This window comes from Blennius ocellaris (assembly GCF_963422515.1).
Source record: "Blennius ocellaris genome assembly, chromosome: 8".
Classification (NCBI taxonomy): domain Eukaryota; kingdom Metazoa; phylum Chordata; class Actinopteri; order Blenniiformes; family Blenniidae; genus Blennius; species Blennius ocellaris.
Window position 1 is genome coordinate 28,888,413 of NC_137657.1, and position 27,816 is coordinate 28,916,228.

General features: G+C 47.0%; 1 protein-coding gene across 1 annotated transcript in view; it reads left to right on the plus strand.

Annotated features, from left to right (window-relative positions):
• The window catches only part of taf2 (TAF2 RNA polymerase II, TATA box binding protein (TBP)-associated factor), a 37,812-nt gene extending 11,016 nt beyond the window's left edge, over positions 1-26,796 (plus strand). The window contains 28 exon segments of the mRNA XM_080500225.1: positions 252-483; positions 5,608-5,792; positions 5,907-6,020; positions 9,873-9,972; positions 11,099-11,184; positions 11,263-11,398; positions 11,623-11,777; positions 12,191-12,305; positions 12,397-12,506; positions 12,596-12,661; positions 12,753-12,879; positions 13,369-13,494; positions 15,333-15,365; positions 15,367-15,474; positions 16,073-16,183; positions 16,258-16,395; positions 16,397-16,452; positions 17,467-17,606; positions 18,276-18,345; positions 18,542-18,651; positions 22,986-23,212; positions 25,578-25,742; positions 25,851-25,902; positions 25,905-25,952; positions 26,369-26,421; positions 26,423-26,467; positions 26,469-26,501; positions 26,503-26,796. Of these exon segments, the coding sequence (XP_080356351.1) occupies positions 252-483; positions 5,608-5,792; positions 5,907-6,020; positions 9,873-9,972; positions 11,099-11,184; positions 11,263-11,398; positions 11,623-11,777; positions 12,191-12,305; positions 12,397-12,506; positions 12,596-12,661; positions 12,753-12,879; positions 13,369-13,494; positions 15,333-15,365; positions 15,367-15,474; positions 16,073-16,183; positions 16,258-16,395; positions 16,397-16,452; positions 17,467-17,606; positions 18,276-18,345; positions 18,542-18,651; positions 22,986-23,212; positions 25,578-25,742; positions 25,851-25,902; positions 25,905-25,952; positions 26,369-26,421; positions 26,423-26,467; positions 26,469-26,501; positions 26,503-26,670 (3,109 nt within the window). The 3' untranslated portion in view covers positions 26,671-26,796.
• Positions 26,797-27,816: the final 1,020 nt, after the last annotated feature.

Genomic DNA, 27,816 nt, shown 5'->3' on the forward strand with positions numbered 1-27,816 from the left:
TCTATCTCTCTATCTCCCTACCTCTCCCTCTCTCTCTCCCTCTCTCTCCCTCTCTCTCTCCCTCTCTCTACCCGGACCAGGGTCTATTTCTCGCCAACTCCCCAAATCAAGGTTTGTATCTCCCCCGATCTCTCTCTGTCTTTCCTCTCCTCCATCGTTGGTTTTCCCTCTTTTCTCTGTCAGAAGCTTCTGGAAATGTCTGTTGTCTTTGGTGCCTTAATGAATAAAGTTGCTTTGAACCCCCCCGGCAGGTTCTGGTTCCCCTGCGTGGACTCGTACTCGGAGCTGTGCACGTGGAAGCTGGAGTTCACGGTGGACGCCTCCATGGTGGCGGTGTCCTGCGGGGACCTGGTGGAGACGGTCTACACCCACGACATGAGGAAGAAGACCTTCCACTACCTGCTGCCCATCCCCACCGCCGCCCCCAACATCTCGCTGGCCGTCGGGCCCTTCGACATCCTGGTGGACCCCTACATGCACGAGGTGGGGGCCCCGGCACTCTGGACCGCACAGCTCAGTCACATTCACTGCCAATAGGATTAGTCTAAAAACATATAGAAATACAATAGGATTAGTCTAAAAACATATAAAAATACAATAGGATTAGTCTAAAAAAATATAAAAATAAAATAGGATAAGTCTAAAAATATATAAAAATAAAATAGGATAAGTCTAAAAAAATATAAAAATACAATAGGATAAGTCTAAAAAAATATAAAAATACAATAGGATAAGTCTAAAAAAATAAATAAAATAAAATAGGATAGGTCTAAAAAAATATAAAAATAAAATAGGATAAGTCTAAAAAAATTAAATAGGATAAGTCTGAAAAAATAAATAAAATACAATAGGATAAGTCTAAAAAAATATAAAAATACAATAGGATAAGTCTAAAAACATATAAAAATACAATAGGATTAGTCTAAAAAAATATAAAAATACAATAGGATTAGTCTAAAAAAATATAAAAATACAATAGGATAAGTATAAAAAAATAAATAAAATAAAATAGGATAGGTCTAAAAAAATATAAAAATACAATAGGATAAGTCTAAAAAAATATAAAAATAAAATAGGATAAGTCTAAAAAAATATAAAAATACAATAGGATAAGTCTAAAAAAATATAAAAATACAATAGGATAAGTCTAAAAAAATAAATAAAATAAAATAGGATAGGTCTAAAAAAATATAAAAATAAAATAGGATAAGTCTAAAAAAATTAAATAGGATAAGTCTGAAAAAATAAATAAAATACAATAGGATAAGTCTAAAAAAATATAAAAATAAAATAGGATAAGTCTAAAAATATATAAAAATAAAATAGGATAAGTCTAAAAAAATATAAAAATACAATAGGATAAGTCTAAAAAAATATAAAAATACAATAGGATAAGTCTAAAAAAATAAATAAAATAAAATAGGATAGGTCTAAAAAAATATAAAAATAAAATAGGATAAGTCTAAAAAAATTAAATAGGATAAGTCTGAAAAAATAAATAAAATACAATAGGATAAGTCTAAAAAAATATAAAAATACAATAGGATAAGTCTAAAAAAATATAAAAATACAATAGGATTAGTCTAAAAACATATAAAAATACAATAGGATTAGTCTAAAAAAATATAAAAATACAATAGGATAAGTATAAAAAAATATAAAAATACAATAGGATAAGTCTAAAAAAATAAATAAAATAAAATAGGATAGGTCTAAAAAAATATAAAAATAAAATAGGATAAGTCTAAAAAAATATAAAAATAAAATAGGATAAGTCTAAAAAAATATAAAAATACAATAGGATAAGTCTAAAAAAATATAAAAATACAATAGGATTAGTCTAAAAACATATAAAAATAAAATAGGATTAGTCTAAAAAAATATACAAATACAATAGGATAAGTCTAAAAACATATAAAAATACAATAGGATTAGTCTAAAAACATAAAAATACAATAGGATAAGTCTAAAAAAGTATAAAAATACAATAGGATAAGTTTAAAAACATATAAAAATACAATAGGATAAGTCTAAAAACATTTAAAAATACAATAGGATCAGTCTAAAAACATATAAAAATACAATAGGATCAGTCTAAAAACATATAAAAATACAATAGGATCAGTCTAAAAACATATAAAAATACAATAGGATCAGTCTAAAAACATATAAAAATACAATAGGATCAGTCTAAAAACATATAAAAATACAATAGGATCAGTCTAAAAACATATAAAAATACAATAGGATCAGTCTAAAAACATATAAAAATACAATAGGATCAGTCTAAAAACATATAAAAATACAATAGGATCAGTCTAAAAACATATAAAAATACAATAGGATCAGTCTAAAAACATATAAAAATACAATAGGATCAGTCTAAAAACATATAAAAATAAAATAGGATCAGTCTAAAAACATATAAAAATACAATAGGATCAGTCTAAAAACATATAAAAATACAATAGGATAAGTCTAAAAACATTTAAAAATACAATAGGATCAGTCTAAAAACATAAAAATACAATAGGATCAGTCTAAAAACATATAAAAATACAATAGGATCAGTCTAAAAACATATAAAAATACAATAGGATCAGTCTAAAAACATATAAAAATACAATAGGATCAGTCTAAAAACATATAAAAATAAAATAGGATCAGTCTAAAAACATATAAAAATACAATAGGATCAGTCTAAAAACATATAAAAATACAATAGGATCAGTCTAAAAACATATAAAAATACAATAGGATCAGTCTAAAAACATATAAAAATACAATAGGATCAGTCTAAAAACATATAAAAATACAATAGGATCAGTCTAAAAACATATAAAAATACAATAGGATCAGTCTAAAAACATATAAAAATAAAATAGGATCAGTCTAAAAACATATAAAAATACAATAGGATCAGTCTAAAAACATATAAAAATACAATAGGATCAGTCTAAAAACATATAAAAATAAAATAGGATCAGTCTAAAAACATATAAAAATACAATAGGATCAGTCTAAAAACATATAAAAATACAATAGGATAAGTCTAAAAACATTTAAAAATACAATAGGATCAGTCTAAAAACATTTAAAAATACAATAGGATCAGTCTAAAAACATATAAAAATACAATAGGATCAGTCTAAAAACATATAAAAATACAATAGGATCAGTCTAAAAACATATAAAAATACAATAGGATCAGTCTAAAAACATATAAAAATACAATAGGATCAGTCTAAAAACATATAAAAATAAAATAGGATCAGTCTAAAAACATATAAAAATACAATAGGATCAGTCTAAAAACATATAAAAATACAATAGGATAAGTCTAAAAACATATAAAAATACAATAGGATTAGTCTAAAAACATATAAAAATACAATAGGATAAGTCTAAAAACATATAAAAATACAATAGGATCAGTCTAAAAACATATAAAAATACAATAGGATCAGTCTAAAAACATATAAAAATACAATAGGATTAGTCTAAAAACATATAAAAATACAATAGGATAAGTCTAAAAACATATAAAAATACAATAGGATCAGTCTAAAAACATATAAAAATACAATAGGATCAGTCTAAAAACATATAAAAATACAATAGGATCAGTCTAAAAACATATAAAAATACAATAGGATCAGTCTAAAAACATAAAAATACAATAGGATTAGTCTAAAAACATATAAAAATACAATAGGATTAGTCTAAAAACATATAAAAATACAATAGGATCAGTCTAAAAACATATAAAAATACAATAGGATCAGTCTAAAAACATATAAAAATACAATAGGATCAGTCTAAAAACATATAAAAATACAATAGGATTAGTCTAAAAACATATAAAAATACAATAGGATCAGTCTAAAAACATATAAAAATACAATAGGATAAGTCTAAAAATATATAAAAATACAATAGGATAAGTCTAAAAATATATAAAAATACAATAGGATAAGTCTAAAAAAATATAAAAATACAATAGGATAAGTCTAAAAAAATATAAAAATAAAATAGGATAAGTCTAATAAAATAAGATAAAATAGGATAAGTCTAAAAAAATATAAAAATAAAATAGGATAAGTCTAAAAAAAACATTAAAATAAAATAGGATAAGACTAAAAAAATATAAAAATAAAATAGGGTAAGTCAAAAAAAAAAAGAAATAGGATAAGTCTAAAAATAAATAAAGAAATAAAATAGGATAAGTCTAACAAAAAAGAAATAAAATAGGATAAGTCTAAAACAAATAAATAGTTACAGTTCAATTATGTTGCATTAGAGCACTTTAAAAAAATTTTTTTTTAGCACATTTCACCTGAGCTTACTTTTTTTTTTTTAATTAAAAAAAAACATTTTTAAATACGTTACAGTAGCATTTTCTTTAAGGCTCAAAGTAACAAGCTCTTCAAACAAAGGAATTTCCTTTGATGAATTGGGGCTGCAGTTCCTCTCAGTGGCCACCAGAGGTCCCTAGACGCCAGCAGGACGTTTGTCTGATGGTTCCTTGGGTTCTGGTCGATTCATCAGTCGGTCAAAGTTCCTCCGTCAGTCGATTCTCACTTCAGTTTTCTGCCGTAAACGACGGGAATCTTCAGCCACAGACCTTCTGAACCACAAAACTACAATAATCACTGCACTTTTTTATCTTTTACTGATTTGTTTCTCAATATAAATCACTGTCAAGACTGTAAATACTACTTTTAAGATTGTACAACAGTATTCTAGTGTATTTATACAATAAAGCTGCTCCATTATGGAAAAAATCATAACCAGGGTTATTTTGGGAAATATTGAAATCACGATTATATCTTTGAATCATGAACTGCATTTATTGAACATGTTTTCTTTTAAACTCACTTAAATATGTAAAAATACCTTGTAATGTAGTAGTAAAAATACTAATATAAACTACAGCAATGAATAATGTTGTTTTACATTATATGTTGATACTGAAGGCAGCGAAGCTACGTCCTTAAAGTTAAGTCATGCTAGTAGCCGTCAACGACGAGCAGGAAAACAGACATTCAGAACTTTTTCGAGAAATTTAAAAGTAGCAACTTAGCGCTAAGTCGCAATTTAGCTCTAAGTAGCAACTTAGCCGCTAAATAGCAACTTAGTGCTAAATAGCAACTTAGCACTAAGTAGCAACTTAGCGCTAAGTAGCTCGCGGGGTTAAATGTGTCGTCACTTCCTGTCTGACGGTGGAGGTCCTGCAGCAGACACGCCTGAGGGTGGAGGTCCTGCAGCGGACACGCCCGAGGGTGGAGGTCCTGCAGCGGACACGCCCGAGGGTGGAGGTCCTGCAGCGGACACGCCCGAGGGTGGAGGCCCTGCAGCGGACACGCCCGAGGGTGGAGGTCCTGCAGCGGACACGCCCGAGGGTGGAGGTCCTGCAGCGGACACGCCCGAGGGTGGAGGTCCTGCAGCCCAACGTACGTCTCTGGAACAAAAAGTCAAAAACCGTAATGGCCGTTAACATCGGAGGAGTTGAGCAGCTCTAGTATTCCACGTCTAGGTTTGTCTCTCGGCCGCCTCCCCAGTCGACCTCCTGGTAACTGAAGGGTTGTCGGGTCGATTCCCCCTCAGGTGACGCACTTCTGCCTGCCCCAGCTGCTCCCACTGCTCAAACACTCCATGTCCTACCTGCACGAGATCTTCGAGTTCTACGAGGAGATCCTGACCTGCCGCTACCCCTACGCCTGCTTCAAGACCGTCTTCGTGGACGAGGCCTACGTCCAGGTCTCCACCTACGCCTCCATGAGCATCTTCAGGTAGGCCTCGGGGGGGGGGGGGGGGGGGGTTCCGGGGCTCGGTGGGGTGGAGCTGTCTGTCTGGGTGGAGCCGGGACTCACCGGGGGGTGGGGTTACTCCTTCTGGTCTTTCAGCACCAACCTGCTGCACAGCGCCCTGATCATCGACCAGACGCCGCAGACCCGCCGCTGCCTGGCCCAGGCGCTGGCTCAGCAGTTCTTCGGATGTTTCATCTCCAGGATGTCCTGGTGAGCAAAGACGTCTCTTAAGTCTCACTGTTTTGAATGAATGAAATTTAGTTTTTGAACATGAACGTGATTATTAGTAACAAAACATATTTTAGCAGAAAATACGAAAATTAAAAGTCTCATCATGTTCCGGCGTTGGCCGGGACCTCGCTCAAGCCCGTCGGGGTGGGCACGATCCTCTAGACCGGTTACTGATCATTTTTGAAGTTTAAAATTATTATTATTTTTTTAATGACATTTATTTTGAAAAAACAGCGTCAAAACCAGCTAATTAGCTAGTGATTCGTGACTGCACCGTCCCCATTAGGCCACCTACCAAATTTCAGCTCAATCGGACAATGTTTGCTAGCATGCTAACAGGCATGCTAGTCCGCGAGCTATCGGGTCCACCTGAGAATCTCAGTGTGGTGCAGTTTGTAGTTTTCACTTGTGTGTGCACAATAGCCAACATTGCTAAACTATTCTCACTGCCTTTTTCTGCACAGTGCATAGTACATATACACAGTACATAGCACAGTGAAGTAAAGTTTGACGAAAGGTTACTGTTTATTTGCGAAGCTATGAAGCGTAAGACAGGTTCTGCATCGGGCTCCGATACCACCATGATCCACCGGCTGGAAATTTCCAATCCAACCAGCGGAGATTTCTGATCCTCGTCTGCTTTTCTGCTGCTGAAACGACTCAGTGTTTCCCTGCCGCTGCTCGGCTCTGCTGGCTGCAAACTGTGGACCGGATCTCCTGAAGGGAGGCGGGTCGCAATGAGACGTGGGGGAATGAGTCAGGAAATCCATTCCACAGTTTGCAGCCAACTAGCAGGCTAAGGTAGCAGCACTGTGCTGTCCTGCTGTTTATGACAACGTGTTGCTGTTGGGACAGATTTTAACAACGTGGATGTTGTCAAAGCAACGCGGCAACGTGAATGTTGTCAAAGCAACGTGGATGTTGTCAAAGCAACGTGGATGTTGTCAAAGCAACGCAGCAACGTGGATGTTGTCAAAGCAACGTGGATGTTGTCAAAGCAACGCAGCAACGTGGATGTTGTCAAAGCAACGCAGCAACGTGGATGTTGCCAAAGCCGGAAGAGCCACTAATTGAAACCAGGCGAGGCTCAGTAACTCGTCACACATGAAAGAAAGAAAGAAAGAAAGAAAGAAAGAAAAAAAGCTGTTTTGGTCCATTTGAAGTCACAAAGTTGGTTTTGAGCCTGAAAAACAACAAAGATTTATATTTTGATCGACTGGAAGAAGAAAGGAACCGTCGCTGACGGCGGCTTTCATCCTGAGATCCTGAAAGAACAAAACGCTTTCATCTCAACCAGGAGTTTGATTTAACCTACGACACCAGGGCTGCAACTAACGATTCTTTTAATAAGCGAGTCATCGGTCGATTATTTTTTCGATTAATTGGTTAAAAAAAAAGCCAAACATTTCAAATTATAGGACCAGGAAGGCGTCCGGGGTGTCAAGAGTCCCAGTCCAGGTTCTCCTGGGAACTTTAAATCCCTGCAACGTCTCGTTTTAAATAAGTGGCAGATAATGTTGATTTGTTTTTAAACTTTTATGACTCATGAACAAGTATTTTTCAGAAAGTTTTGCACTTTCTGAAAAGTGGTTTAAATCTTAACTGTGTTGTTTTATACAGCAGAGAGAACCCTTCAAGGGTTAAAACAGTCATTCAAAGAGTGCTGGATAATTATTATTTATGCACGTTGCATCATCTCGCCGCACGTTTGGCCGCCGCCTCGGACCGTCAGTCCTGCATCGATTCAGCGTCGGAGACGAGAACTTGACAGATTTAGTTTCCATAACGTGGCCTGAGGCAGAAACCCGCCGGAGCCACACCGGGCCCGGCTCGCCACGCGGCGGTGGAACCACCAGCGTCGAGTCCACGTATCGTCTCCTGCTTTAACGGGCCAATAAACCCAGGCTCGTAAATTTACCAGAGCGGGCCGTGCCGAGCGCAGGTCCATCCAGGGATTTATTTCCACAAAGACCCAAACTCACAACAACAAAGTAATGAATGAACCCGGAGGGGGGGGGGAGGGGAATCGGCCTGGGGGGTTCTGACGACGACTGAGGCAGAGGGAAGGTTGAAGGGGGAATCAGAATTCTGTCCACAACGTCTCTATGAGGCTTCAGGGCCTGTAGTACACATGTCAGGCCTTTAGGGGTGCTGTGACTCACCAAACACACCAGAAACACAGAAGAAGACAAAGCACATAGAAGTTTAGGAGTAGATCCCTGCTCATAAACCTCTATAGGTCTATGGCCCTGCTCCTCCTGCTGCTAGTGTCTGAAGATTCTAGTTCTATAGGTCTATGGCCCTGCTCCTCCTGCTGCCAGCGTCAGTAGCTTCTAGTTCTATAGGTCTATGGCCCTGCTCCTCCCACTGCTCGCGTCAGTAGCTTCTAGTTCTATAGGTCTATGGCCCCGCTCCTCCTGCTGCTAGCGTCAGTAGCTTCTAGTTTTATAGGTCTATGGCCCTGCTGCTCCTGCTGCTAGCATCAGTAGCTTCTAGTTCTATAGGTCTATGGCCCTGCGGCTAGCGTCAGTAGCGTCTAGTTCTATAGGTCTATGGCCCTGCTCCTCCTGCTGCCAGCGTCAGTAGCTTCTAGTTCTATAGGTCTATGGCCCCGCTCCTCCTGCTGCTCATGTCAGTAGCTTCTGCAGTTCCACCACAGCTTGTCGTCGTAGTAACGGACCAATCACAGCCCTGGAGGTCTCATGGCACAGTAGATCCGACCAATCAGGGCTCTGCTCCCCCCCCCCCTGGCGTTCCGTCACGTCGGTGTGTATTCAGAAACTTGCAGAGGTGTCGGGTTACACACAAACTATCAAGGGGGTTTTTCAGCGCAGCCTCGTTACCTTAAGGTAACATCGGTTCTGCAAACTGGGTTTTTAGAAGGATTCATGTTTCCACGTCCAGATGTGTTTAATATCCTGGTTCCAGCTGCTGCGGTTCCAGGACCTTCTGTGAATTCGGTCCTCAGCTTTGAGCCAGAGATTATTACCCTTCTGTGTTTTCTTTTCTGCCCCGTCGGTCCAACACCGTCCGACAGGAGGTTCTGTGGTACTGAGGCTGCTACTCTGGTGATACAGTGACACCTAGTGGTCCCAGAGGGGATATACCAATATATACCGACATATACCGAGATGTACCGACATGTACCGACATGCACCGACATGCACCGACATGTACCGACATGTACCGACATGTACCGACATGTACCGATATATACCGATGTATACCGATGTATACCGACATGTACCGACATGTACCGATATATACCGCTATGTACCGACATGTACCGACATGTACCGACATATACCGACATATACCGACATGTACCGATATATACCGATGTATACCGACATATACCGACATGTACCGCTATGTACCGCTATGTACCGACATGTACCGACATATACCGACATATACCGCTATGTACCGACATGTACCGACATGTACCGACATGTACCGACATATACCGACATATACCGCTATGTACCGACATGTACCGACATGTACCGACATGTACCGACATATACCGACATGTACCGCTATGTACCGACATGTACCGACATGTACCGACATATACCGACATATACCGCTATGTACCGACATGTACCGACATGTACCGACATGTACCGACATATACCGACATGTACCGCTATGTACCGACATGTACCGACATGTACCGACATATACCGACATATACCGCTATGTACCGACATGTACCGACATATACCGACATATACCGCTATGTACCGACATGTACCGACATGTACCGACATGTACCGACATGTACCGATATATACCGATATATACCGACATGTACTGCTGTCCCTGCAGGGCGGACGAGTGGGTCCTGAAGGGAATCTCAGGCTACATCTACGGACTTTACCTGAAGAAGACGTTTGGAGTGAACGAGTACCGACACTGGATCAAGGAGGTACCTGCTCACCTGGCGAGGAACCACGTCAGGCTTCACCTGGAGCGGCTCCACCTCGTGACGTAGATCACTAGAACTCATGTTATATGTGCTTCTTCAGTCTGTTGCATTGTGAGATGCGTCATATAATGCAACCTTATTGATATCGACATAAACAAAATCGTTGTGTCGTAAAAATACACATTTCAATTCATGAGGTTTGGATTATTTCCTGATAAATTCCTCCTCTGATGAGACTCAACATGTGTAAATGAGGAGGAAAATCACAGGAACAGTCAACTTCTGCTGTGTTTTGGTGTTTTATGACAGCAGTGCTCAGAACGTGTGTGTGGTTTCATTAAAACCAACAGACAGCTCCCGCTAGTGGCCCGACATGAGAACTACACCACTACCAGCGTCTGTAGTTTCTGTGTTTCAAGTTTAATGTTGCAAAAAAAAAAAAAAAAATAGGACAAAACTCATTTTTTTGCTTCCTTTATGGTAACAAACACAATTAATAGAGTTTGTATATTGTTTAAAACTAAATATTTGAAGTTGCAAATGAACATTTGAAAACACTTTTCCATCATGTTTTGACTTCAGGTTAACATCCAGATACTAAATAACTAAAATGATGAGTAATATAATATAATATAATATAATATGATATGATACACCTGAAAGTAATGTTTACAACGTTTCATCAGAAGTCAACCAGTTACGTGTAGTACCATGTTGTGCCACAAGGCGGTATAATATATGATATAATATAATATAATATGGTATAATATAATATAATATACCTGAAAGTAATGTTTACAACGTTTCATCAGAAGTCAACCAGTTACGTGTAGTACCATGTTGTGCCACAAGGTGGTGTACGTGAGTCACTTCGGTGTCTCCTGTCATCCAGTCTTTGAACAGAAGAGAACGAATCCTGGAAGAACTGGAACTCTGACGAGTTCGTCGCAGCAAATGACTGAAATTGGAAGTAGCGTAGACGCTGCTGCCACCCGGTGCACAGAGGTGGTACTACACAGGTCCTACGTAGTACCACCTTAAAGCTTCTAAAGCCTTTAATTAATGAATTACTATAAACAAACCGTCAAAATGATTGGTAAAACGATTTCACCCGCTGGTTTCACAGGAACTGGACAAGATCGTGGATTACGAGCTGAAGATGGGCGGAGTCCTGCTCCACCCCACCTTCAGCGGCGGCAAAGAGAAAGACAAGTAACTCCCCGCTGAACTCGTACCCGTCGCTCCGGGCAGTGTGTGTTCGCCCTCGCTGACGTAGGTTTTCCCCCGCAGCCCGACGCCACACCTCCACTTCTCCATCAGGCACCCCCACACCCTGTCCTGGGAGTACTACAAGATGTTCCAGTGCAAAGCCCACCTGGTGATGCGGCTGATCGAGAACCGCATCAGCATGGAGTTCATGCTGCAGGTCAGTCGATCTGTCCGTCGGTCGGTCCGTCGGTCTGTCGGTCCGTTGGTCGGTCGATCGGTCCGTCCGTCCGTCCGTTGGTCCGTCAGTCGGTCCGTTGGTCGGTCAGTCGGTCAGTCCATCGGTAGGCCGGGCCGGTCAGTCGGTTGGTCCGTTGCTCCGTCGGTCGGTCGGTCGGTCTCTTGGCGGGGTGAGGTCTCAGGAGTCTCTGGTTTGCACCGCAGGTCTTCAACAAGCTGCTGAGCCTGGCCAGCACCGCCTCGTCTCAGAAGTACCAGAGCCACATGTGGAGCCAGATGCTCCTGTCCACCCACGCCTTCCTCAAGTCCATCTCCAACGTCTCGGGCAAAGACATCGGGCCTCTCATCAAGCAGTGGGTGTATCCTTCAACCTTCAACCTTCAACCTCCACCTCCACCTCCACCTGGGCCACGACGGGCTTCACCAAACCCACCAGCAGGACCGACCACCGGTCTCACTGTTCTAAAACATTTTAGGATTGATTTTGATAAAAAAAAAATCAAATTGTAATTTTTATTGTACGTTTAAACGTTTCTGTTTTTTTTTAAAGATTTGAGTTTTAATGCGTTCATGGATGTTTCTGAAGGGATTTCCTGAAGCAGCTTCCTGCAGGGGTCGAATCACACCAGTCACTTTTACATTATCAAGCCAATCAAAGGTTCTACGGGACATTTTCTTGCATTTGTTGACATTTTTAAACTGAAAAAATGTCGTTTAAAAGAGTCTCTGTGACTTCCTGCGCTGCGTGTTTGTATCTTAACCGCGGGTCCAGAGACCAGAGCAGCGTGGTCAAGTTCTTCGGCAGCTTTGCCTTCAACAGGAAGAGGAACGTTCTGGAGCTGGAGATCCGGCAGGACTACACCTCGTCGGGGACCCAGAAATACGTGGTGGGTGCCGGGAACCCCTCCCCCGCCGTGAACAGAACCCTCAGAGGGTGGAGCTCCGGCTCCGCTGCTGACGGTGTGACTCTGCCACCAGGGGCCCATCAAGGTGACGGTGCAGGAGCTGGACGGGTCCTTCAACCACACCCTGCAGATCGAGGAGAACAGCCTGAAGCACGACATCCCCTGTCACTCCAAGAGCAGAAGGTACTTCCTCTCTGCTTGGTTCCTCATGGTCCTCATGTTGGTTCCTCATGTTGGTTCCTCATGGTGAAGACATGTTGGTTCTTGTGCAGGAACAAGAAGAAGAAGATCCCCCTGATGAACGGGGAGGAGGTGGACATGGATCTGTCGGCAATGGAGTGAGAAAGTCTTTGTCTTCCACCCACTGTAAGGAAGGTACCCATGAATCCATAATAATCCAGTTCTACCCCCCCCCCCCCCCCCCCACAGCGCCGACTCTCCTCTGCTGTGGATCCGGATCGACCCGGACATGTCCATCCTGAGAAAGGTGGAGTTTGAGCAGGCAGACTTCATGTGGCAGTACCAGCTGAGGTACGAGAGGGACGTGGTGGCCCAGGTGAGCTCGTCTCCGTCAGTCTGGTCCAACGAACCCCAAACCCCCAGAGCGTCTCGCCAGAACGATCCAGAGCGTCTCGCCAGAACGATCCAGAGCGTCTCGCCAGAACGATCCAGAGCGTCTCACTAGGACGATTCAGAGCGTCTCGCCAGAACGATCCAGAGCGTCTCGCCAGAACGATCCAGAGCGTCTCGCCAGAACGATTCAGAGCGTCTCGCCAGAACGATCCAGAGCGTCTCACTAGGACGATTCAGAGCGTCTCGCCAGAACGATCCAGAGCGTCTCATTAGTACAGGATACTTTCCCAGTTGCAGCAGAAGTAACTGCAGTTCTGCAGCTGATTGAGTCAAACCTGATGAAGAGTCACAACCCAGTGTTGAGACTCTCCTCTGGTTGAGACTCTCCTGTGGTTGAGACTCTCCTCTGGTTGAGACTCTCCTGTGGTTGAGACTCTCTCTGGCTGAGACTCTCCTCTGTGTCGTGCCTCAGGAAGAAGCCATCTCCGCCTTGGAGAAGTTTCCCACCCCGGCTTCCAGACTGGCCTTGACCGACATCCTGGACCAGGACCAGTGTTTCTACAAGGTCCGCATGCAGGCCTGCTTCTGCCTGGCCAAGGTACCACACAACCACACACAACCACACACACTGACACACAACCACACACACTGACACACAACGACACACAACGACACACACTGACACACAACGACACACAACGACACACTGACACACAACGACACACTGACACACAACGACACACACTGACACACAACGACACACACTGACACACACACACACACACACACCACACACACACACACACACACACACACACACACACACTGACACACACACACACACACACACACACACACACACACCACACACACACACACTGACACACACACACACACACACACACACACTGACACACACACCACACACACACACACACACACACACACACACACCACACCACAGCTCCACCTCCTCCAGCTGAAGCTGCTTCACATCAACTCAGTCTCCTTCTGTGGCTTCAGGAGGAAACTCTATTCTCTGCTATGCCCCCCCCCCCTCCAAACCCTCCCCCCCCCCCCCCCCCCCCCCAACCCCCGATACCCCACACACTCTCACACGCACCTCCCCATCCCCCGACTTCCGTTGTCCAGGTTCCACCTGAACTAATATTTTCACAACATGATAAACTGAGCCGAGGTTGAAATGCCAGCAATTCATCTCACACACACACACACACACACACACACACACACACACACACACACACACACACACACACACACACACACACACACACACACACACACACACACACACATATACATATGCACTCCTGTCCTGTATTTTTCTAACCAGATGAAAACATCCTGTATGAATTTCAGTCATGTGTTTCCACATGACATGAATTCCTGTGATATCCTCCAAACGGCAAAGCTGCTCTGCTGCTCTACTGCTCTCCTGCTGCTCTACTGCTCTACTGCTGCTCTACTGCTCTCCTGCTGCTCTACTGCTCTCCTGCTGCTCTACTGCTCTCCTGCTGCTCTACTGCTCTCCTGCTGCTCTACTGCTCTACTGCTGCTCTGCTGCTCTCCTGCTGCTCTACTGCTCTCCTGCTCTGCTGCTCTACTGCTGCTCTACTGCTCTCCTGCTCTGCTGCTCTACTGCTGCTCTACTGCTCTGCTGCTGCTCTGCTGCTCTACTGCTCTACTGCGGCTCTACTGCTGCTCTCCTGCTCTGCTGCTCTCCTGCTCTACTGCTGCTCTGCTGCTCTACTGCTGCTCTCCTGCTCTGCTGCTCTACTGCTCTACTGCTGCTCTGCTGCTCTGCTGCTCTACTGCTGCTCTGCTGCTCTCCTGCTCTGCTGCTCTAAGCTGCTCTGCTGCTCTACTGCTGCTCTCCTGCTCTGCTGCTCTCCTGCTCTGCTGCTCTTTACTCTGGACTTTCCTTTTATTTGGTGGGAAGAAGTCAAACGAGTCACAAACTGCTGATTCTTCATGAACCTGAACGTCTCATCACTTCATTCAGTCTCATCACTTCATTCAGTCTCCATGAAAGCAGGACAGCATCGGTGGACTCCACCCCCCACGCCTCCTCCAGCAGCTCCACCCCCTCTCTCACACAAGCTCTTTCAGCCCCTCCCCTCTGGCAAAAGGCTTGCGCCCCCCCCCCCCCTGAACGTCTCATCACTTCATTCAGTCTCATCACTTCATTCAGTCTCCATGAAAGCAGGACAGCATCGGTGGACTCCACCCTCCCCACCACCACCCCCACCTCCACCCCCACCAACACATAATATTAGTCACATTAATGTCCGAGTGCGTATTTAAAGTTCTTAGTGTGGTGTTGTGCAGCGTTGCACCAAAAGAAATTCCTCACACTGTGGAAATGTACATTTTTAAACAAGCGTTCTGCTTGTGACTCCTGCTGCCCTGCAGATCGCCAACGCCATGGTGAGCACGTGGCAGGGACCCCCCAGCCATGAAGTCGCTCTTCACCAGGATGTTCTGCTGCAAGAGCTGCCCAAACATCGTCAAGACCAACAACTTCATCAACTTCCAGAGCTACTTCCTGCAGAAGGTACAGGAAGCTCCCAAATACACTGAGTCAGCAAACTCTACAGATACAGCTCTGGAGCTGAAGCTAATGCTAAACACGTAGCCACCGGCTAAACATGTAGCCACCAGCTAATGCTAAACATATAGCCACCAGCCAAACATGTAGCCTCCAGCTAACGCTAAACATGTAGCTTCCAGCTAAACATGTATCCATCAGCTAAACATGTAGCCTCCAGCTAGCTCTAAACATGTAGCCACCAGCTAACTGTAAACATGTAGCCTCCAGCTAGTGCTAAACGTGTAGCCTCCAGCTAAAAATGTATCCATCAGCTAAACATGATTCTCCAGCTAAACAAGTAGCCATCAGCTAATGCTAAACGTGTAGCCACCAGCTTACCATGTAGCCATCAGCTAACGCTAAAACATGTAGCCTCCAGTTTACCATGTAGCCATCAGCTAGCGCTAAACATGTAGCCCCCAGCTAACGCTAAACATGTAGCTTCCAGCTAACTCTAAAACATGTAGCCTCCAGCTAATGCTAAACATGTAGCCTCCAGCTACAGATGTTTTCTCGATAATCCCACCTCGCGTTGACTTCCTGTTTTCATTCCTGGTGTCAGACGATGCCGGTTGCCATGGCGTTACTCCGAGACGTGCAGAACCTCTGTCCCAAAGACGTCCTCAACTTCATCCTGGACCTCATCAAGTACAACGACAACAGGAAGAACAAGGTAGCGGCCGGCCCGCGGACAAATGTGTGTTTCCTTTTCACTTCTGTTTCCAAAAGTCTGTATTTGTCTCGCAGTTTTCGGACAACTACTACCGAGCGGATCTGATCGCAGCGCTGACCAACTCTCTGACGCCGGCCATCAGCATCAGCAACGAGGTGCGGACGGTGGATAATCTGAACGCTGACGTGCGGCTAATCCTGGAGGAGATCACCCCGCTTCCTCAACATGGAGAAGCTCCTGCCCAGCTTCAGAAACACCATCACTGTCAGGTACAGCAACCTCAGATTACCCCAGATTATAGAGCATCTTCCTCCTCTAACACCAGATTATAGAGCATCTTCCCCCTCTATCCCAGATTATAGAGCATCTTCCTCTAATCCAGATTATAGAGCATCTTCCCCCTCTATTCCAGATTATAGAGCATCTTCCTCCTCTAATCCAGATTATAGAGCATCTCCCTCCTCTAATCCAGATTATAGAGCATCTTCCCCCTCTATTCCAGATTATAGAGCATCTTCCTCCTCTAATCCAGATTATAGAGCATCTTCCTCCTCTAATCCAGATTATAGAGCATCTTCCCCCTCTATTCCAGATTATAGAGCATCTTCCTCTAACATCAGATTATAGAGCATCTTCCCCCTCTATTCCAGATTATAGGCATCTTCCTCTAACACCAGATTATAGAGCATCTTCCCCCTCTATTCCAGATTATAGAGCATCTTCCTCTAACACCAGATTATAGAGCACCTCCCTCCTCTAACACCAGATTATAGAGCATATCCCTCCTCTAACACCAGATTATAGAGCATCTTCCTCCTCTAATCCAGATTATAGAGCATCTTCCTCTAACATCAGATTATAGAGCATCTTCCTCTAATCCAGATTATAGAGCATCTTCCTCCTCTAGCATCAGATTATAGAGCATCTTCCTCCACCAATCCAGATTATAGAGCACCTTCCTCCTCTAACACCAGATTATAGAGCATCTTCCTCCTCTAACACCAGATTATAGAGCATCTTCCTCCTCTAACATCAGATTATAGAGCATCTTCCTCCTCTAACACCAGATTATAGAGCATCTTCCTCCTCTAACACCAGATTATAGAGCACCTTCCTCCTCTAACACCAGATTATAGAGCATCTTCCTCCTCTAACATCAGATTATAGAGCATCTTGCTTGAGATCTGAACCCTCATGTTCTCAGCAGTCATACAGAAGGTTTTTGTTCTGGAACCACCTCACACAGCTGGAATAATACCCCCCCCCCCCCCCCCCCCCCACAGCTGTCTGAGAGCGATTCGCCAGCTTCAGAAGAACGGTCACATCCCCAGCGACCCGTCGCTCTTCAAGTCTTACGCGGAGTACGGACACTTTGTGGACGTCCGTGTGGCGGCGCTGGACGCACTGGTGGACTACACCCGAGGTCTTTGACACGCCCTGCACACGCCTACTTAGCTTTAGCTTTAGCTTTAGCTTTAGCTTTAGCTTCAGCTTTAACTTCAGCTTTAACTTTAGCTTCTGCTTTAACTTCAGCTTTAACTTTAGCTTTAACTTTAGCTTCAGCTTTAACTTCAGCTTCAACTTCAGCTTTAACTTTAGCTTTAGCTTTAGCTTTAGCTTCAGCTTTAGCTTTAGCTTTAGCTTTAACTTCAGCTTTAACTTTAGCTTTAACTTTAGCTTCTGCTTAACTTCAGCTTTAACTTTAGCTTTAACTTTAGCTTTAGCTTCAGCTTTAACTTTAGCTTTAACTTTAGCTTCTGCTTTAACTTCAGCTTTAACTTTAGCTTTAACTTTAGCTTCAGCTTTAACTTCAGCTTCAACTTCAGCTTCAACTTCAACTTCAACTTCAACTTCAGCTTTAGCTTTAGCTTTAGCTTTAGCTTTAGCTTCAGCTTCAGCTTCAGCTTCAGCTTCAGCTTCAGCTTCAGCTTTAGCTTTAGCTTTAGCTTCAGCTTTAGCTTTAGCTTTAGCTTTAGCTTCAGCTTCAGCTTCAGCTTCAGCTTCAGCTTCAGCTTTAGCTTTAGCTTCAGCTTTAGCTTCAGGACCCTTTGCAGGTTTCCTCTTGTAAATGGACGTTTGTGCTCTCATGCAGTGGAGTGCAGCTCAGTGGAGCTGCAGTGGCTCCTCGACATGGTGCAGAACGACCCTACGCCGTATGTCAGGTCAGCTGACACACACACACACGCACACACACACACACACACACACACACACACACACACACAGATAATGACTATGATCTGCAGTATTTTGATTGTGTGCGTGTGTGTGTGTGTGTGTGTGTGTGTGTGTGTGTGTGTGTGTGTGTGTGTGTGTGTGTGTGTGTGTGTGTGTGTGTGTGTGTGTGTGTGTGTTCAGACATCGGATCCTGGGCCTGCTGTGTAGCAATCCTCCGTTCACCAGGACGACAGACTCTGCTCTGTGTAACGAGGCGCTGGTGGATCAGCTCTGGAAGCTCATGAACTCCGGTGAGGACACACAATAAACACAACAACACCCCTACACACACTCAAATACACACACACTCAAATACACACACCGAAATACACTGTTCTTGGTTCAAAATGTACGAAATAGGACATCTCCGTCCTCAAATGATGCACTGGTCACCAGACGAGCCATCAGGAATGTGTAGTCGTCCGTAGAAGTATGTTCCGGTCTGGTTCTGGTGGACTGGCGTGAAGCCGGACCCCTGAAGACGTGAAGATTTAACTAGCATGAGGAGAAGAAAGGACTTTTCCCGGAGCTCCTGCTGCCACGGGTTTAAACCGAGTGTCGGGGGATCAGAGGACCTCGTGTGTCTCGGGACACGTCAGGACATCTGCGCAGCATCACGTTCTGTTTTTAGATCTTTGGGTTCCACGATCAAAGCGTCTGAATCTGTCTCTGAGCCAAAGCAGGGCTGCCAGACGCATTCAGGCCTGTTTCCACCCGCGGCCTCGGTCCCACTGCAGGGAGGGGGACGGGACGGCGAGGCCCCCCCCCCCCCCAGACCCACCTCTGTCTCCGTCCGGTCAAAGGTGTGTGATGTCCTGACAGCAGGAGCCGCAGGACCGCCGTCCCCCTGTGACACGGCTTGGAAAAGGTTCTGGTGTTCATTGTGAACCGCAGTGTCCCAGCGCCTGCTGAAGCTCCGCCCCCCCCCCCCGGTGCTGAGAGGGGCGTCTGCACCCCGTCAGAACAGCAGGGGGCAGTGCAGCGCCAATGCTTCAATAAAAACCCAGTTGACAAAACAACCCGGTGAGCGCGACAACAACTCGACGGATTATGAAACAACTCCGGGAACTCCTGCGCCGTCTGAAGGAGACGGCGTCCCGACTCCGTGACTTGCAGACAAACCTTCTTTATTTCACTCACAGTTGAGTCCGAACCAAGAACCAAGAACCAAGAACCAAGAACCACGAACCAAGAACCAAGAGCCGTTTCAACAGTCCACGACACGGCGAGCGGAAGCTTCAAAGCGTTGGTCTCTGCGCTGTGGAGCTGCGGCGTTGCACCGACGGCGACGCGGTCAGATAACCGTATGCCTGATTCCGCCAAGGAACACCTGAGGGTCCCGGCGGTGTCGGGTTCCGCTCAGTGCAGAACTACAGACGATGGTGACAGTCGGAGCATGAAGCCAGTTCTCCACGTCGAGGCTGGTCTGTTCTGGTCTTGACCTTCGACCCCCTGACCCCCTGACCCCCCGACCGCTGGACGTCTGCACAAGATTCTCTGTGGGGTTCAGGTCTTTGGGCTTCGTCGTCCCCGAGGTACTTCTGGTCCCCACTGAGGTACTTCTGGTCCCCACTGAGGTACTTCTGGTCCCCACTGAGGTACTTCTGGTCCCCACTGAGGTACTTCTGGTCCCCACTGAGATACTTCTGGTCCCCACTGAGGTCAACGTGATGGAGCGACTCAGGTCCTGGTGGGGCTGCTGCTGGTTTCACTCTGCTGGTCGTCTGATGGTCCCTATTAGAGTTTATCTCCTCTCATCTTCAATGAAAGAGATGAAGAACTTCCATCTTCCTCTCATGTTTAGGAACTCCGTCTCAGAGTTGGATTGAACTTTAAAGCAAATCACTTGGCTGAGCTTTAGATGAGTCTCATGGCTGCCGGTGCTCCGTCAGCACGTCTCCGTCCGTCAGCTGCCGTCCAGACGAGACCAGCTCTTCCCTCCGTCTTCCAGTCGTCTCTTTAGAGGACAGTTTTCACTGTCCCAGGAAGAGTTCAACTAAAATATAAGATACGAGCGTCAAGTTTGAGAAGGAAATGACTTAAAACTAGTGAAATTATCTGTACATGCAGCAAATACATTTCTCCACCCTGAGCCCCCACCCTGAGCACCCCCCCCCCTCACCCACCCTGAGCCCCATTGAGTGCTCAGGTTTCCTCATTTGGTTGTGGACCAGGGGGGTCCAGTGTGGCTGCTCACCAGCGAGGCCATGATAGGCTCCAATCTGCCAAAGCAAACAGGAGCCAAGTCCACGTCTCAGACCTCCGGGTCCAAATCCTGGTTCAGTTTATTGACTCCTGGTTCAGTTTATCGACTCCTGGTTCAGTTTATCGACTCCTGGTTCACTTTATCAACTCCTGGTTCACTTTATCGACTCCTGGTTCACTTTATCGACGACTCCTTCAGTTTATCGACTCCTGGTTCACTTTATCGACTCCTGGTTCACTTTATCAACTCCTGGTTCACTTTATCAACTCCTGGTTCACTTTATCAACTCCTGGTTCACTTTATCGACTCCTGGTTCACTTTATCGACTCCTGGTTCACTTTATCAACTCCTGGTTCAGTTTATCGACTCCTGGTTCACTTTATCGACTCCTGGTTCACTTTATCAACTCCTGGTTCACTTTATCAACTCCTGGTTCACTTTATCAACTCCTGGTTCACTTTATCGACTCCTGGTTCACTTTATCGACTCCTGGTTCACTTTATCGACTCCTGGTTCACTTTATCGACTCCCGGTTCACTTTATCGACTCCCGGTTCACTTTATCGACTCCTGGTTCACTTTATCGACTCCTGGTTCACTTTATCGACGACTCCTTCAGTTTATCGACTCCTGGTTCACTTTATCGACTCCTGGTTCACTTTATCAACTCCTGGTCCAGTTTATCGACTCCTGGTCCAGTTTATCGACTCCTGGTCCAGTTTATCGACTCCTGGTTCACTTTATCGACTCCTGGTTCACTTTATCGACGACTCCTTCAGTTTATCGACTCCTGGTTCACTTTATCGACTCCTGGTTCACTTGATCGACTCCTGGTTCACTTTATCAACTCCTGGTCCAGTTTATCGACTCCTGGTTCACTTTATCGACTCCTGGTTCACTTTATCGACTCCTGGTTCACTTTATCAACTCCTGGTTCACTTTATCGACTCCTGGTTCACTTTATCGACTCCTGGTTCACTTTATCAACTCCTGGTTCAGTTTATCGAATCCTGGTTCAGTTTATCAACTCCTGGTCCAGTTTATCGACTCCTGGTCCAGTTTCTTGACTCTTAACGTTGAGAAAAGCAGTAAAGTGGACGGAGGTTTCCAGCGCGGCGGCTGGTCGTCGCTGCCAGACCAAACACCAGAGTGGCCACTGTGGTCACCTTAAATACTACGTTCCCCACTCCGGTATCCAACAACCCCCCGTGTGGGGGACCCCCCCCCTCATCCCCCCCCCCCCCCGGCTGAAGGTCAGTCCTTCCTGCTGCCGGCAGTGAAAAGCCACAGTCTGAGGAGAGGCGCCGGCGTTTAATTCCTCCAGATGAGGTGGAACCGTGTCGTTGGTGAAGGAAGCTGGAACAAAGCTGGAGGTTCTGGTTCGTCACCTTCAGGAGAGAAAGACTGTAACAAACTCCAGCGCTGGAATCTTTGTTATGAACAAGCGGATTGTAATAAAACGCCGTTCGTTCAGAACAGGTGTGACCTGCTGGTGGCGCCGTGACGTCACGAGGAAACTTCGGTCCGTCTTTGTTTTGTTTTGTTTTACTTTTTAATTTACAACATTTGCTCTTCATGTTCCTGGTGACTCGGTTCTGTCGCGACTGAGTGGAAAACATTTTGGTAAAAAAAAGAAAACGACGTTAAACAATCGAAATGCAGTCACGTTTATAATATTGTATTTTAAATATCATCACCCAAAATACAAAATACATGACTCCTGGTTCACTTTATCGACTCCTGGTTCACACATTGTTTCATTCGACTCCTGGTTCACTTTATCGACCTGTTTCAGTTTATCGACTCCTGGTTCAACTTATCGAACTTTATCGACTCCTGGTTCACTTTATCGACTCCTGGTTCACTTTATCGACTCCTGGTTCACTTTATCGACTCCTGGTTCACTTTATCGACTCCCGGTTCACTTTATCGACTCCCGGTTCACTTTATCGACTCCCGGTTCACTTTATCGACTCCCGGTTCAGTTTATCGACTCCCGGTTCAGTTTATCGACTCCCAGTTCACTTTATCGACTCCCGGTTCACTTGATCGACTCCCGGTTCACTTTATCGACTCCCGGTTCACTTTATCGACTCCCGGTTCACTTTATCGACTCCCGGTTCACTTTATCGACTCCCGGTTCACTTTATCGACTACCGGTTCACTTTATCGACTCCCGGTTCACTTTATCGACTCCCGGTTCAGTTTATCGACTCCTGGTTCACTTTATCGACTCCCGGTTCAGTTTCTTCACTCCTTTACCTTGTCCTGCTATCGTTTCTGAAGGACCGGCGTCGTGAACAGAGTCTTGCCGTCACACACGTACGTATTGGTTGCCGTGGAAACGTGCCTCGCGTTGACGCCGCCATGTCCTCACCAGGAACGTCCCACGACTGGCGGCTGCGCTGCGACGCGGTGAACCTGTACCACTCGCTGTTCGGGCCTGACGCGGCCGTCCTGCTGCCGCTGCCCGAGCTCGCCTCGTGCTCACCTCAAGGAGAAGAAGGCGTCCTCAACCCCACCATCAAGCCCGAGCCCGGCGCCACCACCCTCATGGACACGCCCGCCAGCATCGGCATCCACGGCGTGGGCATGTGCTACACAACCGTAAGTGGAAGGGGGAGGGGGGGGGTGGAGCGGGAGGGGAGGTGGAGGAGAGGGGGGAAGGGGAAGGGGAGGTGGAGGAGGAGCAGGAGGTGGAGGTGGAGGGGAAGGGGAGTGGGAAGGGGAAGGGGGAGGTGGAGGAGGAGCAGGTAGGTGGAAGGGGAGGTGGAGGTGGAGGGGAAGGGGGAGGGTGGAGGAGGAGGGGGAAGGGGAGGTGGAGGAGGAGGGGGAAGAGGGAGTGGAAGTGGAAGGGGAGAGTGGAGGGGAGGGGGAGGGTGGAGTGAGGAGACAGAGGTGAGGTGGAGGTGAGGTGGAGGGGGAAGGGGAGGTGGAGGAGGAGGGGAGGGAAGGGAGGTGGGAGGAGGAGCGAAGGTGTGAGGTGGAGGGAGGGAGGTGGAGGGGAGGAGGGAGTGGAGGGGAGGGGAGGTGAGGGGAGGAGGGGAGTGGTGGAGGTGGAAGTGGGGTGAGTAGGGAGCGGGAGGGGAGGTGGGAGGGGAGGAGGGAGGGTGGCGGGGGAGGGGAGGGGTGAGGGGTGGTGGAGGAGGAGGGGTGCGGGGGGTGGAGGAGGAGGGGGAGTTGTGAGAGCGGGAGGGTTGAGCGGTGGAGGAGGAGGGGGAAGGGGAGGTGTAGGAGGAGCGGGAGGGTGGAGGGGGGAGCGGGAGGGTGGAGGGGGAGCGGAAGGGTGGAGCCTTATAAAGGCTCATAAAACGCGACTAGAACTTCAAAACACTGTAAAACTTGATTTTTAAGAGGGAAACAAGCCGATATAAACACAACAGATGGAGATCTGCACAACTCGTGACATCACACATAGGCTCCGCCCACGAAGAGAAGGATTCCCCCGACTTCCTCGGCTGGAGATTCAAATTCAAATAACTTTGTTATGCGACAACAGTGGAGGGGCAGAGTCGGAGGAACCTTACAAGTAGAACCCAACTATCATTTTTTACAAAGTAGTGTTTTACATTTCACTGGGACTAAATATAATAATAATAATAATGCATTGGTTTTATATAACGCTTTTCTAGACACTCAGAGACGCTTTACATTGCTTTATTCATTTATTCCATACTGGAAATATGACATATACACCATATGGAAGAGTATTTTAACAATACAATAAATCAAACGCAGTACTGTTCCATGACCACACGAGTATTTGTGGGTCAGAGTCCAGCCGGCGTCCCGGTTCCAGTTGTCGCCGTGGAAACAACCATAGGAGACGTTCTAGCACTCGTGGAGGTTTTGGCAGGAAGAAACAGCGACGTGGAACAAAAGCAGATTCAATGTCGGCGGTTCCTCTCGGTCCGTCTCCAACCGCCGGACGATGAGGCGTTCGGGGTCACGGTGGGTCGTTGGGTTTTACGGCGTCGTAAAGCGGCGGGTGGTCTTTGTTTTCATAAAGTTGGATTGAATCGAGCTGCAATAACAAGAATCAGATCAGATGTGTTTCTTACATGACGTCCGTGGATTGTGGTTCAGCGTTCTGCTGGCGGCTCTGACCTCTTGACCTCATCAGGCCACTTCTAACTCCACCTGGTGGAGGTGAACTACGTCAGGAGCCACGGCCGCTCTGGAAGAGCCTGACGGAGGAGAGGCTGCTAGTCTGACCACCACCCACCTCTCTGACCACCACCACCCTCTGACCACCACCACCCTCTGACCACCACCCTCTGACCACCACCACCCTCTGACCACCACCCTCTATGACCACCACCACCCTCTGACCACCACCCTCTATGACCACCACCACCTCTGCCCACCACCCTCTCTGACCACCACCCTCTCTGACCACCACCACCCTCTGACCACCACCACCCTCTCTGACCACCTCTGACCACCACCACCCTCTCTGACCACCACCACTCTCTGACCACCACCACCCTCTGCCCCACCACCCTCTCTGACCACCACCCTCTATGACCACCACCACCCTCTGCCCACCACCCTCTCTGACCACCACCACCCTCTGACCACCACCACCCTCTCTGACCACCATCCTCTCTGACCACCACCACCCTCTGACCACCACCACCCTCTCTGACCACCACCACCCTCTCTGACCACCACCACCCTCTGACCACCACCACCCTCTGACCACCACCACCCTCTGACCACCACCACCCTCTCTGACCACCACCACCCTCTGACCACCACCACCCTCTGACCACCACCACCCTCTCTGACCACCACCCTCTCTGCACACCACCACCCTCTGACCACCACCACCCACTCTGACCTATTGTCCCCTGCAGACTTCCTGTTGTCCACTGCAGACTTCCTGTTGTCCACTGCAGACTTCCTGTTGTCCCCTGCAGACTTCCTGTTGTCCCCTGCGGCGGCTCAGGGTTGTTGGTTTGTGTCTCAGGTGGACGAGGAGCCAGACCCGATCTCCCTGGGGGTGTGCGGGGTGGGCCAGCCCCCCCAGGGCCTGAAGAGGAAGTCCGAGACCCCGCTGGGGTCTCCTCCGGAACCGGGACAGATCCTCCAGCAGCAGGACGACGACGGGAGAGGAGGACGCTACAAGATCAGGGTAGGACCGGGTTCTGGACTCTGAGGGGGTCTTCGGCTCCTCTTTGGTTCTTTTGGTTCTGGAAGACCTCGTTTCCTCACCTCTTCTCTGGTTCTTCTGGTTCTGCAGTTCAACACCATGGAGGACGAAGACATCGACATGGAGACGGTTCATGACAGCCAGCCTTCATCCACCACCACCTCAACCTGCTGGAGAGACCCTCCACCCCAGGTACAGTCCTCCGCCGGGCGGGGGCACCACCGGGCGGGGTCACCACCGGTTGGGGCACCACCGGGTGTGGGGCACCACCGGGCGGGGGCACCACCGGGTGTGGGGCACTACCGGGTGTGGGGCACCACTGGGTGTGGGGCACCACCGGGCGGGGGCACCACCGGGCGGGGTCACCACCGGTTGGGGCACCACCGGGTGTGGGGCACCACCAGGTGTGGGGCTCCACCGGGTGTGGGCACCACCAGGTGTGGGGCACCACCGGTTGGGGCACCACCGGGTGTGGGGCACCACCAGGTGTGGGGCTCCACCGGGTGTGGGGCACCACCGGGTGGGGCACCACCGGGTGGGGGTACCACTGGGTGGGGGCACCACCGGGTGCGGGGCTGCTTCTGATTGGTCCTCGTCCCCGTCTGCAGGTAAAGAGCCTCCGTCGGTGGAGCAGCCGCTGCTGTCCATGCCCGCCACCGCCCGTCCCCTCCTTCTCCAAGGAGCCGGGCCCCGTGTCGTCCAAGCACCCCCGGCGAGCACGGCCACCACCACCACCACCACCGACCACGAGCACAAGAAGAAGAAGAAGAAGCACAAGCACAAACACAAGCACAAGCACAAGCACGACGGCAAGGAGCGCGACAAGGAGCGCGAGCGCGACAACTCGCACACCTACAGCAACAGTCCGGCTAGCGGCAGTCGCTACGCTCCGCCGTCGCTGTCCGACTGAGGGCGAGGGGCACCACCGGAGACATCCTCCACCACCACCAGGGACCTCCTCCTCCACCTCCATCAGCAGGGACCCCCCTCCCCTTCCCTCCATCAGTAAATACCCCTCCCCCACACCTGCACCTTCACCCCCCAGCAGGTAAACTCTGTGTTGGTTCGTGTGTCGGACTCGTCGTCCTCTTTGTCCTCCGCCCTCTGCTTCCCGCCGTCCTCCGTCACCAATCAGTGTTTGTCTCGTGGTGTTTGAGCGGATGGCGACTCGACTCCACTCTGCAGCGACTTGACTCAACTTGAGTCTGCAGCGAATCGACCGTGGCGACTCGACTCGATTCTGTGGGAACTTGACTCAACTTGACTCTGCAGCGACTCGAATCGACCCTGCAGCGACTCGACTCTGCAGCGACTCGACTCTGCAGCGACTTGACGCTGCAGCGACTCGACTCCACTCTGCAGCGACTCGACTCAACTCGACTCTGCAGCAAATCGACTGTGGTGACTCGACTCGATTCTGTGGGAACTCAACTCGACTCGACTCTGTGGCAACTTGACTCGACTCTGTGGCAACTTGACTCGACTCGACTCTGCAGCGACTCGACTCTGCAGCGACTCGACTCTGCAGCGACTCAACTCAACTTGACTGCGGCAACTCGACTCAACTTGACTCTGCAGCGAATCGACTCGACAGCGACTTGACTGCAGCGACTCGACTCGATTCTGTGGGAACTCGACTCGACTCGACTCCGTGGCAACTTGACTCAACTCGACTCTGCAGCGACTCGACTCAACTTGACTCTGCGGGAACTCGACTCGACTCGGCTCGGCTCTGCAGCGACTCGACTCGACGACTCGGAGTCGGATTAGACGGTTTGGAAGCAGAACCAGTGAGTCGGCTCTTCCAGTAGAATCCTGAAACATTCTAGTTTTTATTCTTTCTGAAGTCGGAGCCGTTTGCTAGCGTTGCTCAGTGACTCACTGCCGGACGTGAAGACACTGAGCGTTTTCTACTTTTTAACACTGTTTGAAATAAATCAACATTTTAAACTGCTGCTTCACGTCTGTTTGTTCATTCGAGGATTTCCAGACTGGGAGCTGGTGAGTTCACATCTTTTTCTTTTACTTCATAGACTTTTCTACAGGTTTTCTTGTT